This window comes from Zootoca vivipara, chromosome 15 (assembly GCF_963506605.1).
Source record: "Zootoca vivipara chromosome 15, rZooViv1.1, whole genome shotgun sequence".
Taxonomy (NCBI): Eukaryota; Metazoa; Chordata; class Lepidosauria; order Squamata; family Lacertidae; genus Zootoca; species Zootoca vivipara.
In genome coordinates, this window is record NC_083290.1 from 6998984 (window position 1) to 7012661 (window position 13678).

Genomic DNA, 13678 nt, shown 5'->3' on the forward strand with positions numbered 1-13678 from the left:
GCCGACCCCTGATTTAAGGCAAGGGGGTGGAACTCAGGCCCAGGAGCCAGATGTGGCCCCTGGGCCTCCCCTACCTGGCCCCTGAAACTCCTTAGGGCATTGCCCCTCCCCAGCCCTGCTCTGCAGCTCCACAAAGTGCTTCTGGCTACCTAGAACCTGTCCTTGGAACTGCAAGGATGCCTCTTCCCTGCCTGGAAGGGTTGTGTGGGCGTACGTCAGCGTGCGTACCCTTCGGCAATTAATTAATTAATTAATTAATACCACTTAATGCCAAAATCAATTTCTAAGCGGTTTGCAAAATACGAAAACCAGCCAAACATTAAACAACCATAATTAAAATGCGCACTAAAAGAATCCCATTAGAAACGCCGCAGCAATAAAAAAGGGGGAACTTGGTTTGAGAGAAAGAAGGGAAATGCCGGCGTTAACCAGGTGCGTCTTCAGAAGCCAGCAAAGCAGGGAGGAAAACTCTGCTTTCTATGCCTGGAACATAGCCCTCATCCTATTCACTGGCTCTGGCCCCATGCGCTGCTGGCATGCAGCCACGCACCCCCCGAAAGCTCTTTCATGGGAGGATATAGACCCAAAGCAGATAAAGGCTCCCCCACCCCTGCTTCTGGTTATCTTGGAGATTGGGTTACTGGGAAAGGGCTCAGTGGGTAATTGGCAAGCAGAAGGTCCTAGGTTTGACCCTTGGCATCCTCAGGTGGGGCCAGGAGTATCCCCTGCCTAAAATCCTGGAGCGCCGCTGCAAGTCAGGGTAGACAATGCTGAGTTAGATTGACCAATGGTTTATACAAGGCAAGGCAGCTTCCTAGGCTCCTATAGATGCAGCAAAGAGGGTGAAAAGGGGAGTCTGATCCTGCACTGAGAAGCAAACAAGAGGCCCCACCCCCACCCACATCCAGCCCCCCAGCATGGAAAGAACAGCTTGGTACCTGACGGGCCCGTAGGGCGACCTTGGCATTGGTGGTCTTGCTGAGCTGGGTCAACTCCGTCAAGATGTTAATGAGCTCGTCCGTCAAGGTCGGATCTCGTCCGCACAGCTGGTCCTGGAGAGGAGGAGGGGAGAAATATGGGGAAAGTGATTTGCAAACGTTTTGCCCAAGTGCCGCGGACACGGAAAGAGCGGGCAAGGTTGCAAAAGGCAGGGAAAAAGTGGGGAAGGGTTCAAAAAACAACAGCAACAGACCTCAAGTGAAAGAGCTTAATGGCTGCAATGGAAGGAGCTTTCCAATCCTTCTTATGGAAATGGCCCCTTCCGTAAACACAAAAGGATACGCCCAAGCCGCTGACAGAGAACAGATCACTATTTATTTTTTTTAAAAAAGTTATTAATTAAAATATTGTATTTTTTTAACATTTATTTATTTATTGTGGTGCAGCACCATCCATAGACACAGTGCTGCTGCCTTGGAGTTTTGGGGTGGTTTTTGTTTTTGTTTTTAAAGTATTTTTTATTAAAGATTTCTTGAATTGCAAAGCTGTGTGCACTGTCTCTCGTATTTTTACATGTATCGTTTTTGCAAATCAGTTTCATTTGTTAAGACCAGGGGTCCCCAAACTAAGGCCCGGGGGCCGGATGCGGCCCAATCGCCTTCTAAATCCGGCCCGCGGATGGTCCAGGAATCAGCATGTTTTTACATGTGTCCTTAAATAAAATGTGTCCTTTTATTTAAAATGCATCTCTGGGTTATTTGTGGGACCTGCCTGGTGCTCTTACATGAGTAGAATGTGTCCTTTTATTTAAAATGCATCTCTGGGCTATTTGTGGGGCATAGGAATTCGTTCATATTTTTTTCCAAAATATAGTCTGGCCCCCCCACAAGGTCTGAGGGACAGTGGACCGGCCCCCTGCTGAAAAAGTTTGCTGACCCCTGGTTAAGACACTAAGAAGAAATGGGGGTGGTTTTTTGTAACATAAAGGTGGGTCAAAAGAAAAGACAATAAACAAATGAATAAAACATTTAGCGAAAGATCAAAACAATACGGAAGCAGAGGAGGCCTCCAGGTAAAGCTGAAACCTGGAGAGCTGCTGCCTGTCAGTGTAGGTAATACCAAACTGGATAGACCAATGGCATAAGGCAGCTTCCTATGTTGCTAAGTTCCAATGTAAAATCTGTACACTTGGGGAGACTTTGCAGGGAACATTACAGTCTTGGAACTGAGCTCTGTTCCCTGCCCAGCCTGGCCCACTCTGCAGCTTTCCTTGATGTAGGCAAAACAGCCACCGTCACACACCTAAGACAGGAGGATCAGGGGAACTCAAAGATCTGCAGAGGATGTGGGGGGGGGGGAGAACATCCTCAAAATGAGGACTGAGCATGCTCAGCACCCCCGGAATGGTGGCTGGCAATGGAATGGAGTGTCCTGAAAGAGGGCAGGGAAGGGTGTGTGGAATGGAGCACCCTGGAAATGGGCCTGGCTCACACTCAGCAGGAACACTTGACATTGCAACTTTTTTAAAAAAAAAAATTAAATTGTATTTTACTTTTTTGCGGGCTTCCGTTTTCACATCTGCCTAGCATATGCTGCAGGCCACCACGACATGGGCCTATTTGCAGGCTTCCCAGAAAGGCACCTGGGCTGGCAACTGTAGGGAAGAGAAGCATCAACACTGGATTTGGGGGTGGGGTGGGGAGATGGGACCTTGTTCTGGTCCAGAGTGGGGCTCTTGTGTTATAGGGCCTGTTTCGCTATCAGGGAGGGAGACAATAAGTCCCTTTCCGTTTTTAAAAATTCCTGAACTCACACAGGTGATCCAGGTAAGGAAGGAAGGAAGGAAGGAAGGAAGGAAGGAAGGAAGGAAGGAAGGAAGGAAGGAAGGAAGGAAGGAAGGAAGGAAGGAAGGAAGGGTGTTTGGGACCAGGGAGAGAAGTTTAAAGACCCTTCCTCCTCGCAAGAAGAAATCGTCAAGCGAATGACAACAAGAAAACAAAGCAGTGTGGCGGCACTCTCATTGGCTCTGGCCTGCCCTGATTGGCAAAGGCGGCGAGCGAAAAAGCCTCAAACGGGTTCTTTGACAAGGCCTAACGCCTCCCCGGCACCCCCATGTAATTACACACTTGAGTGACTGGACTCTGAAGAAAATTGAAGGCCTGAGCTGCGAACAGCTGCCATTTTCTCTCTCCATCATGCCGGCATGATTACTTGAGAAATGAACAGCCCCGGCTCAAAGCTACTCCAGAATTCTCAGAGGAAATATGGCTCCGTGTTCAAATAATGAGATTCTTAAGGCAAGCGTTACTTACAATCACACCGCAAAAAGAGAGAGAGAAAGGAAGGATGGAGGAGGGGGGAAGGGGTTTTTTTTTGTTTTTGTTTTTATGCAAGGTATATCTTATAAATTAGTATTTAAAGAACCCGGGGACTGCCTGGGAAGCCATGTTACTTGTCAGCTGTCCTTATTAAAGAGAGAGGGAGGGAAGGGCTGTGGTTTTAAAAAAATTGAGGTTTGGCAATCGTTTTTTTTTTAATGACAAGAATCCACAAAGTCTTTAGCAAAAAAAAAAGTGGGTGGGTGAGCAAGGGGGAGATGAGGGAGTTGGGAAGGAGAACTCCATTAATTAGCATCTTCGAAAGCATGACACAGACTATGATTGATGCCATCAATCCTGGTGTTAACTCTCCCACGTGACCCATAAAAAGGCATTTTCTTCACTGAAGTGTTATTTTTAAAATGAGTCGAAAGTGCTTTCCCCTCTCCCTCCCTCAGCTCCCCTTTTTCAGGAAAGTGGGGTACAATGCCCATGTTTCAGATCTATTTTTTAAAGGTGTGGGGGGGAATGTTAGTGCCTCATCTTATAGCAAATAAATCCAAACACAGAACCTTTGGTCCTCCAGAGGTTGGTGAAGAGCAGGCATTCCCAAACTGCGGCACTCCAGATGTTTTGGCCTACAACTCCCATGATCCCTAGCTAACAGGACCAGTGGTCAGGGAAGATGGGAGTTGTAGTCCAAAACATCTGGAGGGCCAAAGTTTGGGGATGCCTGGTGAAGAGCAACTCCCCTTGGGCCATGCTTGTTGTGGCTGTCGTGAGTTATAGTTCAGCAGCCTCCGGAAGGCCCCAAGGTTTCCCACACCTGCTCTAAAGGTTCTTGCCAGTTAAGTCCTACTCAGAGTAGACCTGCTGAAATTGATGGACCTACATTGCTGATAGACTTCCATGTTGTATCCGAGTAGGATACGACCCAGAAAATATATGATGTAATTAGGGAGGCGCCACAGCTAGCGGGCAGAGCACCTGCTTGGCATGCAGAAGGTCCCAGTTTCAATCCCCGGCATCTTCAGGAAGGCCTGGGAAGGACCCCCGTCTGAAACCCTGGACAGCCACTGCCAATCAGTGTGGACGCGACTAACTTATATGGCAGAATGGTCTGGCTCAGAATACGGCAGCTTCCCATGTTCCTTCAAGCTTCCCAGCTGTGCATCGAGACCTACGGATGCCAATTTGCACTTTGGGACAATGTGTTACATTTGGTATCCGAGCCGACTGCTGTGTTTGTTAGGGAGGAGAGAAGCTGCAGAGGAGAGGCACTATCCTTCCTTTCTTTCTTTCTTTCTTTCTTTCTTTCTTTCTTTCTTTCTTTCTTTCTTTCTTTCTTTTGTTTAATGCTATCTTATCATTTGTCCCAATGCCTTGGGTGGTCAGTAGGTGACACAGACCTCCAGATGTTGCTAGACTGCAACTCCCTCCCTTCCCTAAACACTGGCCGTGATGGCTGCTGGGACCTGGAAATCCAACAACATCTGGGAGGCCCCCGTTTGCGAGAAATGGATACAGCGGCATCATTGTTTTGGGGTAAGTGGCAGCAGCGGCTGGTGGAGCAGAATACAGGGAGACCGGATGTTGGTGGAGACAGAGCCAATGAAAGACAGGGGCACTCCACAATTGGTTGTAAATAAGATGACGGGCAGATGGTTCACCCGAATGGACTAATCTCTCTGCCTCTCTCTTTCATATATATTCATGCATATACAAATACATACACACATACATATCCATTTAGATACATTCTTTGCAGCACCAGCAAAGAAAAGCAGGGCAGGTATTTTGAATAATGTGTCAATGGATGGCCAATACAACTGTTTAATCTGAATAAACTAGATCACAATAAGCCTTCAGACAATGTGGTTCAGTTATGCTTTGTATGCTAAATGAGAATTGGGACCCTTAATTGCTTGTGCTTTTATGTCAGTGTTTTGGGCATGCTATAGCCTATGGCTGCAATAAGTAAATATTGATTGCATTCCATTGTTGTTGTTGTTGTTGTTGTTTAAAAAACCGTCCAAACCAAAATCTGACTTACAGAAGCTTGCACACTTGTCAGAGTAACTCAGGGAAGTCTATCCCCAGCTGCTGGCCATGGACTGTGTGTGTGTGCGCACACACACACACACACACACACACACACACTAACATTCTCTCTTCACCCATCCCTCGTCTGACTAGAGCCCAGTGCACAGAACGAAAGGGATAGGGAAAGGGATAGGTTGACCAACAATGCAACAGAATGATACAGAACAAGAATAGGAATCTCAGGGTCAGGAGCTATATGTGGCCCTCCAGGCCTATCTGATTGGCCCTTGGAACACCCCACAGACTATACTCCCCAGAGGTACTTTGAGTGCTTTTGCCTGGGTGGAATGTGTCCTCAAAATCCAAATAATGTCTCTTGCCTGCCTGGATGGACTATGGAGAGGGTTGTTTGAGGGGGGGGGGTTAAACTAGCCTACAGTACAAAGGTACTGTAAAAAGGTGCCTTTGGTACCACCCACCACTTGCATGTGGCCCCTGGAAAGAATGCAGCCCAGAGGTAGGAACAAGGGTCCCCATCCCAGTGCAGATCTTGGGATAATCAAGATCCACCAAGCTCCTCCTGTTCTGAACTGTTTGCAAAATAGACAGTAATTACTTAACTTTAAGAGTTATTTAACTTTAAGAACCGGAGGTGCTCTTTCATCTATGCTTCTGATCCGCCTTTCCTTTTGTGTCATGACTTTCACACACTGCAAGCCTGCAGGCAGGAACTGCTTTTGTTTTAACTGATTGCATAGAAGTGGCTCTGGAACCCTTTCTGGATGAAGAGGAGGTTAAAAAGGCTCCAGACAAGCAAACAAACCTCTGAGCAACAAACGGGCTAGAAAAAGTCCAAGGCACAAAACCCCGTTGACTTACGATGAGCATTGTCACGAGAAGATTCTTCTTGGTGACTTGGGCATGGGAAAAGATGTAGTTGAGGACAGTGTTCATGTCAGTTTTGTTCTCTTCTCGGAGGGCGAAGACACACTTATCGTAGTGACCTGCGGCCAGAATACAAGTTGTTATGTTTATACCGAGGATCCTTAACCAGAGGCGCCTTAATAGAGATGTTGCCTTACAGCAGATCAGAGAATTTGTCCATTACAGTATTGTCCACACAGACCACTCTCCAGGTCTGAGGGCACTCCCATAGCGTCAAAGGTAGATCTACCAGTAGATCTCTGGCTGCTTTTGCAGTGGACCCACAAGGTTTTCTTGTGTCTCCCAGTTGTAATAATGAATAGCAACAACGGCAATAACAAAACAGCTTCCCTCAGCTACCACCCTGCCTCCCACTGCACTTGAGCTTGCTTTTTCCTCCTTCCTGGTGCTGGGAGAGAGCCCTGCCTCAAATCCTGGAAAGTTGCTGCCGGTCTGTGTAGACAAGAGTGGGTCAGGTGGACCAATGAGAGGCCTCCTAGGTTCCTTCCGAGAACAAGGAAGGACATCCCAGCTCTGCTTACCTGTGGGGTTCGGGTGATGCAAGCCCAAAGCTAGCAACCTGAAATTGCCTGAGCCCAACAGGTAAGTGGAACTCAAATGTCAGCAAAGTCAGCACCAAGAATTCCATAACTGGGGTGCTGCTGTGGAGAAGACCCTCTCTGTGTCCGGAGACTGGACCCCTTATCTGCCAGGTAGCTAGCCATTCGCCTTATAGCCAGCCGCCTTGTTCAGCATTGTTTACACTGGCTGGCAGCAATGGAACAGACTCCCTCGAAAGGTGATGGACTCTCTCCTTCACTGGAGGTTTTTAAGCAAGTTTGGATGGTCAGCTGTTATGAATGGTGTAGCCAAGATTCCTACATTGCAGGGGGTTGGGCTAGATGACCCTTGGGGGTACCTTACAACTCTAAGATTCAAACACGAGTCTTTCCCAGCCCTGACTAGAGAGGCAGGAGGCTGAGCCTGAAAGCAAATGTCCTACCCCTGAACTATGGCCCTTCCAAGCTGCACCCTCGGCTCATACAGAGGACGGCCAAGCCAAGAAGGCTCCGCAACAAACAGAGCCTGCTTTGCACACAAATACTTGTGCAAAGTGAGCCTCGAGGGGAAGACGCTTGAAACGCCACCTCATCTCCCTCCTTAGCCTGCCACCTACCCCATTCACTGCTCCTTAAGAGAAAAGCCAGAATGCTGGATTTTCCATTACAAGGTCATCTGCTGCACCGATCTGGAGCGGAAATTAATCTCCCAATTCTCAAGAAGAGGATAGCGGGAGAGGTTTCCCCGTTACATATCCAGAACTGAGAGCTGTGCGGTCTGCTACTGCCACCTGGTGGACACGGAAGGACATCAAAAGAGCCCTGCAGCTGACCAGGCCAGAGGCCCCTCTAGGCCAGCATCCTGCTCTCACAGCGGCCAGCCAGATATGCGCGCGCACACACATACCCACACACCCATGGGAAGCCCACAAGCAGGACCCGAGTGTAGCAGTAGCGACTCTCCCCGCTTGCGAGTCCCAGCGACTGGTCTTTAGTGTCAGAGTGCCTCCATGAATTTGCCTGCTCCTCTTCTAAAGCCACCAGAGTCCAGGAGCTGCAAACCATTTTGGGTTCACTAACACACGTGGATTTTTCATCAAGTGCCGTGGGTGCTCCTCCACTCAGGTCTCTTTTCCAGAATGGTTTATAATCAATCCCTCTTCCCAGGCAACTCTGCAGCTCCTAACAACGCCCTTAGCTAAGTACAGTTCCCAGGATTCTCTGGGGGAAGCTGGGGCTTTTTAAAGTGGTACAACAGTACTTTAAATTATGGTGCGGATGGAACCTAGCTTTTGCCTAAAGTGTGCATGGGGTTAACTTGTATTTAGCATGAGCTGCCATCTGGTGGCCAGACTTCTTCTTGCAACGCTTCTATCCAGGGCTGCAAAATAAAAGATTAAAGAAAGCATATAGCCACGCTGTGCTTGTGCCTAACACCTTGGCCGTCTCCACCCTCCATCAAGGGTCCTCCGCCCACAACCAAAACTTTGCATCTTGAAGCTGTGCGAGACTTACCGTGCTGAAATTGAGTTTCCACCTTCAGGTATTGTCGTAGCAAGTCCATGACTACAGTCTTCATGTGCCCTCGGTTGCCACTCCGGTACCTATAATGAAAAACCTCAAGTTTTTCAAGCTAGCCCTCGTGATCATATGATTCTGGACTTTGTCAAGCTCTCTAGCGACAAAACTCAAGTAGACTGGGTCCATTATCCAAGACTGAATCCCTCGATCTTGTAGCAGAGCATGGTGTAACAGAGTCGAGATGGAATGGACCCTAACAAATGGAATCTCCACCCGGTCCTCATTTTCCAGATCAGGGGTCAGCAAACTTTTTCAGCAGGGGGCCGGTCCACCATCCCTCAGACTTTGTGGGGGGCTGGACTATATTTTTGTTGGGGGGTGAACGAATTCCTATGCCCCACAAATAACCCAGCGATGCATTTAAAATAAAAACACACATTCTACTCATGTAAAAACACCAGACAGGCCCCACAAATAACTCAGAGATGCATTTTAAAATAAAAGGACACATTCTACTCATGTAAAAACACACTGATTCCCGGACTGTGTGCGGGCCAGATTTAGAAGGCTATTGGGCCGGATCCGGCCCCTGGGCCTTAGTTGCCTACCCATGTTCTAGATTTTAAAAGAAAAAAAAACCAACAAACAGCAGCTTGCTTTATGTGTCACAATAAGCCAAAACACGGTTTTGTGCAAATGGAAAGGAGTGCAGGCTCCCAGAGGGGAAATCTCGGTGGAGATCACAGCCACTCTGTACCTCGCTGGCCATTTTGATGCTGCAGTAAACCATGGTTTGACTTAGTTAGCATGTTGCCCAATCCCAGGGTTTAACTCTCCTAGGAGACCCAAAAGCCATAAACCGGACGACAAAACCTTAGCTACATCTTGTGATCATTCTGGAAGGAGCTAAACCACAAAGCCTAGTTCAGGAAACATGCTGAAGTCAAACCATGGTTCAGCTGAGTATAGCAGCAGAATGACCACTGATTGGGGAGGAGGGGGGCATTAAAGTAGGGGTGGGGGAACCAAGGACTGGGGAGGAACAAAACAGCCACAATCTCCTCTCCCCAAGTCTGCATGTTCCTCCTAAGCCATAGTTTAGGGGACCCCGGTTACAACCAAGTGGTGAGCCAAGCAAGTAAATTTCTTATAGAAACAGGTATTGAGGGAAGGAGGGAGGGAGGGAGGGAGGGGAGGATGGAGCAAATCTTCCCAGTAACTCCAAGGAAGGCTCAATGATGAGAAGAGTCCCAATCCTACTATATTAGGAGCCAGGGTCTCAGTAAGACCTCTCTGAAGCAAAGGCAAGGTTTTGGAGCTCTGAGAGCCCTTGCATGCTGGCTGCTCTCATCTGCGGGAGTTTTTGGAACAAGAAGGATGCTGCATTAGATGCCACATACAGATAGCCCTCCCAGTTATGCCAATGGGCACATCTCTGCCCTCAGCCTGACACACTTCTGACGCCAGGCTCACCTCTGCACCAGCTGCACGATACTCTGAGTGTTCATGAAGAAGACCTCTCGCTCCGATTTGCGATTTAAGGTGGCCGCGTGACTGTCCAGGATGTTGGCGATCTAGGGGAGGGAAGGAGAGAAGCATGAAACCAGGGGTGGGGAACCATGATTCGAATGTGGGCCCCTGGGCCTCGTTAAATGGCCTTTGGATCTCTCCCATGGACTGCAAGAAGATCAAACCTATCCATTCTGAAGGAAATCAGCCCTGAGTGCTCACTGGAAGGGTAGATCGTGAAGCTGAGGCTCCAATACTTTGGCCACCTCATGAGAAGAGAAGACTCCCTGGAAAAGACCCTGATGTTGGGAAAGATTGAGGGCACAAGGAGAAGGGGACAACAGAGGACGAGATGGTTGGACAGTGTTCTCGAAGCTACGAACATGAGTTTGACCAAACTGCGGGAGGCAGTGGAAGACAGGAGTGCCTGGCGTGCTATGGTTCATGGGGTCACGAAGAGTCGGACACGACTAAACAACAACAAAGGCCGCAGCTCTCACGGGCCCCACTCTGCACCCTCCTCCAGGGTTTTTGCTTGGAATACATCCTTGAACTCTGCCAATGCCTCTTGCTTGCATGGGTGGAGGAGACAGAGAGGCATGTGAATGTGTGTTAAACTAGCCTGCTGTACACATGGTAAAATTTGCCTGAGTGGCCCTGGCCACTTTTCCGTCTGGCTCCGCCCAGCCCTGGCAAGCGCCCCCTCAGAAGGGAACACATCCCTTGGGCTGAGAAACATTCCCCGGCCTTGGATCCGAAAGCACATGAGGAAGCTGTCTTGCTCAAGTTAAGCAGGTCTCGGCCTGATCAGTGCCTGGACGGGAGACTGCCCAGATATAGTGCCTTGAGTTCCACGACAGAAGAAAGACAAGGTAGAATTGTAATCTTAAAAATGTGCATGCACCATTTTGGACATCGCTCTGACCCTCTCTTGGCAAGTCCCATTCCACCCAGCATCCCAAAACAAATGCCCCTCCTGCTCGTTCTTCTGCACGGCAAAGTACTTTCTCCGCATACCTGCTGGCTGGGAAACTGGCAGAGGACGGAAGTGATGTTGCTGGCATACTGGGCCATTTCCTTTTTGATGGATTTCTCCACGTTGGGAGGGATCCTCCCGGAAACGCTCGTCATGATGTCCTGAAGTTCCAGGAGAGGCAAGGAGGGATCTCGGAGGGTCTTCATTAACCGCTCGACCCAATCTTTCAGCTGGATTCAAAAAAAGAAAAGGAGGAAGGCTTTTTCTTTTGGTTTTTAAAAGGAGGGGGGGAAGAGAAGAGGAACATTGGAAGCTGCATAGAGGACAGAGATTTCAATTATAAATATAGGTAGAAATTTATGTTCAGCATGTCTGTGTATTATGTGTGGTTTGCAGATTGTATACACTGTGTTTTGTAGTTTAAATAAACCATCAACATCATCATATTTATACCCTGCCCAGCTGGCTGTAAAACATATTACAAATAAAAATCCGTTTCAAAACCTGTTTGTTGTGCTTCCCAAAGCAGGAATTGTATTTCTAATAAAATAAATAAACGGAGAAATGCCATGGTGAATCTGTAGCAGCACAACCGGGTGTCTTCATCTGCCCCCACTGCAATAAAACACGTCTCTCCAGTATCGGTCGCTACTGCCACAGCAGACGCTGTAACTCCCCAGCTGTTTGACTTTACCCCTGAAGGCGCACTCTTCCATTGTCTCCCGAGACATACGGAGGCCGACCATAAATACATATTACCTATGTATAATTATTTATGTATCAATGAAAATAAATGGCTTGAGAATTCTCGGAGACAATTCTCAACATTGTAAGAGATGCCTTGAGACATATGCAATAATTTATATCGAGCACCTGAACACATTATGTGTGATTTACAGGTTGCATGCATTATATTTTATAATTAAAAAATAAATGCATTGAGCCTGTTTCAAACCCTGTTTAACTGTCATGGCTTCCAAAGCTAAGCGCTCCGAGAACCATACAGTATTTAAAAAAAAAGAGATGTGTATTGTATTATATTTTTACACTCATTTACTAATAAGCAGAAATTTAAAGGCAGGTAACTTCTCAGAGATTATTTTCAGCACCCCCTCCCCCAAAACCTTCCCCCACTCCCCCTCGAAAATTCAAACGCTGCCGCAAGAGTTTTGCAAATAGCGAATAACATGCAAATCACAATATGCAAACACTTATTCCAATGGGAGGATTTAAATATATATAGAGAGAGAGTTAAGAACACGGGGTGGGCGGGGGCATCTGTATCACAAAGTTTTGAAGCCCCCATTGCACACAACGGGGGTGGGGAGGTGCCAGTGGTACCTTGCAGCCATAGAAGGGCTCCGGAAGGCAGTATCCATTCATGACATTCACGAGGTTGTCAAGGACATAGTGGAAGACGCGGTGGAGTTTCTCTCCCCGGAGCGCCGTGCTCTGGATCTGCGGCAAGGCCCCCGTGTGGAACTCAGCCTTGGGAGACCAACAAAGACACAATTACTTGGTTCTTTTAAACGTCTTGGTTGGATGCCTATCATTGTGAATCCAGATTGCTGGTAACCAGCTTATCTGCTACTTTTTGATGTTTCTCATTACAAGAGTTAATCTAAACCAGGCAAAAATTTTAATTCTCCGCAGTGGTCTTTCAGGTATTGTTTAAATGTATTCCAATCTTTGCTAAATTTTTCTTTCGCTTGATCCCTTGTCTGTCCCATCAGTTTATCCATCTCAGCATATTCAATCAGTTTGATCTGCCAATCTTTTATTGATGGTATCGCCTCGCTTTTCCAATTCTGGGCAATCAAAACCCTCACTGCCGCGGTGGCGTACATAAATAATTTCTTTAGATCTCTTGGGATCTCCCTAAAAGAAATGCCTCAGGTTTTTTTGGGAATGAGATTTTAAACATCTTTTTCAACTTGTTATAAATTGAGTCCCAAAATTCCTTCATTCTTTTACAAGTCCACCAGACATGATACCTCGATCCCACCACCTCCTTACATTTCTAGCATCAATCTGAATTATTTTTGTACATCATCCCTAATTTTCTTGGTGTTATATACCAGTGATAGAAGACCTTCATGTAGTTTTCCTTAATTGAATAACAAGCTGTAAACTTAAGATCTTCCCTCCACAGTTTTTGCCAATCTGAGAGTTGTCTGTTACGGCCTAAATCTCTTGCCCACTTTACCGTGGCAGATTTTACCTCCTCATCCTTCACTGACCATTCTATTTTTTTAAAAAAACATTTTAGTGTTTTATCGTCATTATCTATCAAGTCTCTTTCAAACCTTGAAAGTTCTTTATTAAAGCCCTTTTTCTTATCTTGTTTGAATAGGTCATGTATTTGGTGGTACTGTAAGCAATTGGTCACTCCACTTTTTTCTTCTTCAGAGTTCTTGAGTTCTAATTGGTTACCTTCTTCACAGATAATTTCTTTATATGTAACCCAATAATTCGTCATGTTAACTTTTTTTACTGTAATGGCTTCCGTCGGCGATAGCCACCAGGGTGTCTTTTCTTCCAGGATACCCTTGTTTTTTAACCAGACTGCGTATAGGGACCTTTTTATTACATGGTTAGTAAAGTCTCTGTGGACTTTCACCTTGTCATAACATAACTAAGCATGCCAACCAAAATGATTGTTAAAGCCCTCTAGATCTAATATGTCAGTGTTTTTTAATACTAGCCATTCCTTAATCCAAGATAGGCATGCGGCTTCATGATACAGCAATAAAAATTCATTGCCAGGCCTGAACTGCTACACCAACTGTTCCCACCTACTCAGGCTGGCCTGTTGGGCACTAAAACACTTCCCATTTCAGCTGGAATTTGTCCCAGGCAACATTGGCTTGGCCCTTCAGCACCAGTTC

General features: G+C 47.0%; 1 protein-coding gene across 8 annotated transcripts in view; it reads right to left on the bottom strand.

The window, feature by feature from the left end:
• Nucleotides 1-13678, bottom strand: part of ACACA (acetyl-CoA carboxylase alpha) — a 204110-nt gene that overhangs the window by 143370 nt on the left and 47062 nt on the right. For all 8 annotated transcript variants that reach the window (XM_060268325.1, XM_060268328.1, XM_060268326.1 and 5 more), the window contains 6 exons: nucleotides 12132-12278; nucleotides 10832-11020; nucleotides 9779-9879; nucleotides 8300-8388; nucleotides 6180-6304; nucleotides 939-1052 (listed from right to left, as the gene is read on the bottom strand). In XM_060268325.1, coding sequence (XP_060124308.1) covers nucleotides 939-1052; nucleotides 6180-6304; nucleotides 8300-8388; nucleotides 9779-9879; nucleotides 10832-11020; nucleotides 12132-12278 — 765 coding nt within the window. The remainder of the gene's footprint in view (nucleotides 1-938; nucleotides 1053-6179; nucleotides 6305-8299; nucleotides 8389-9778; nucleotides 9880-10831; nucleotides 11021-12131; nucleotides 12279-13678) is intronic.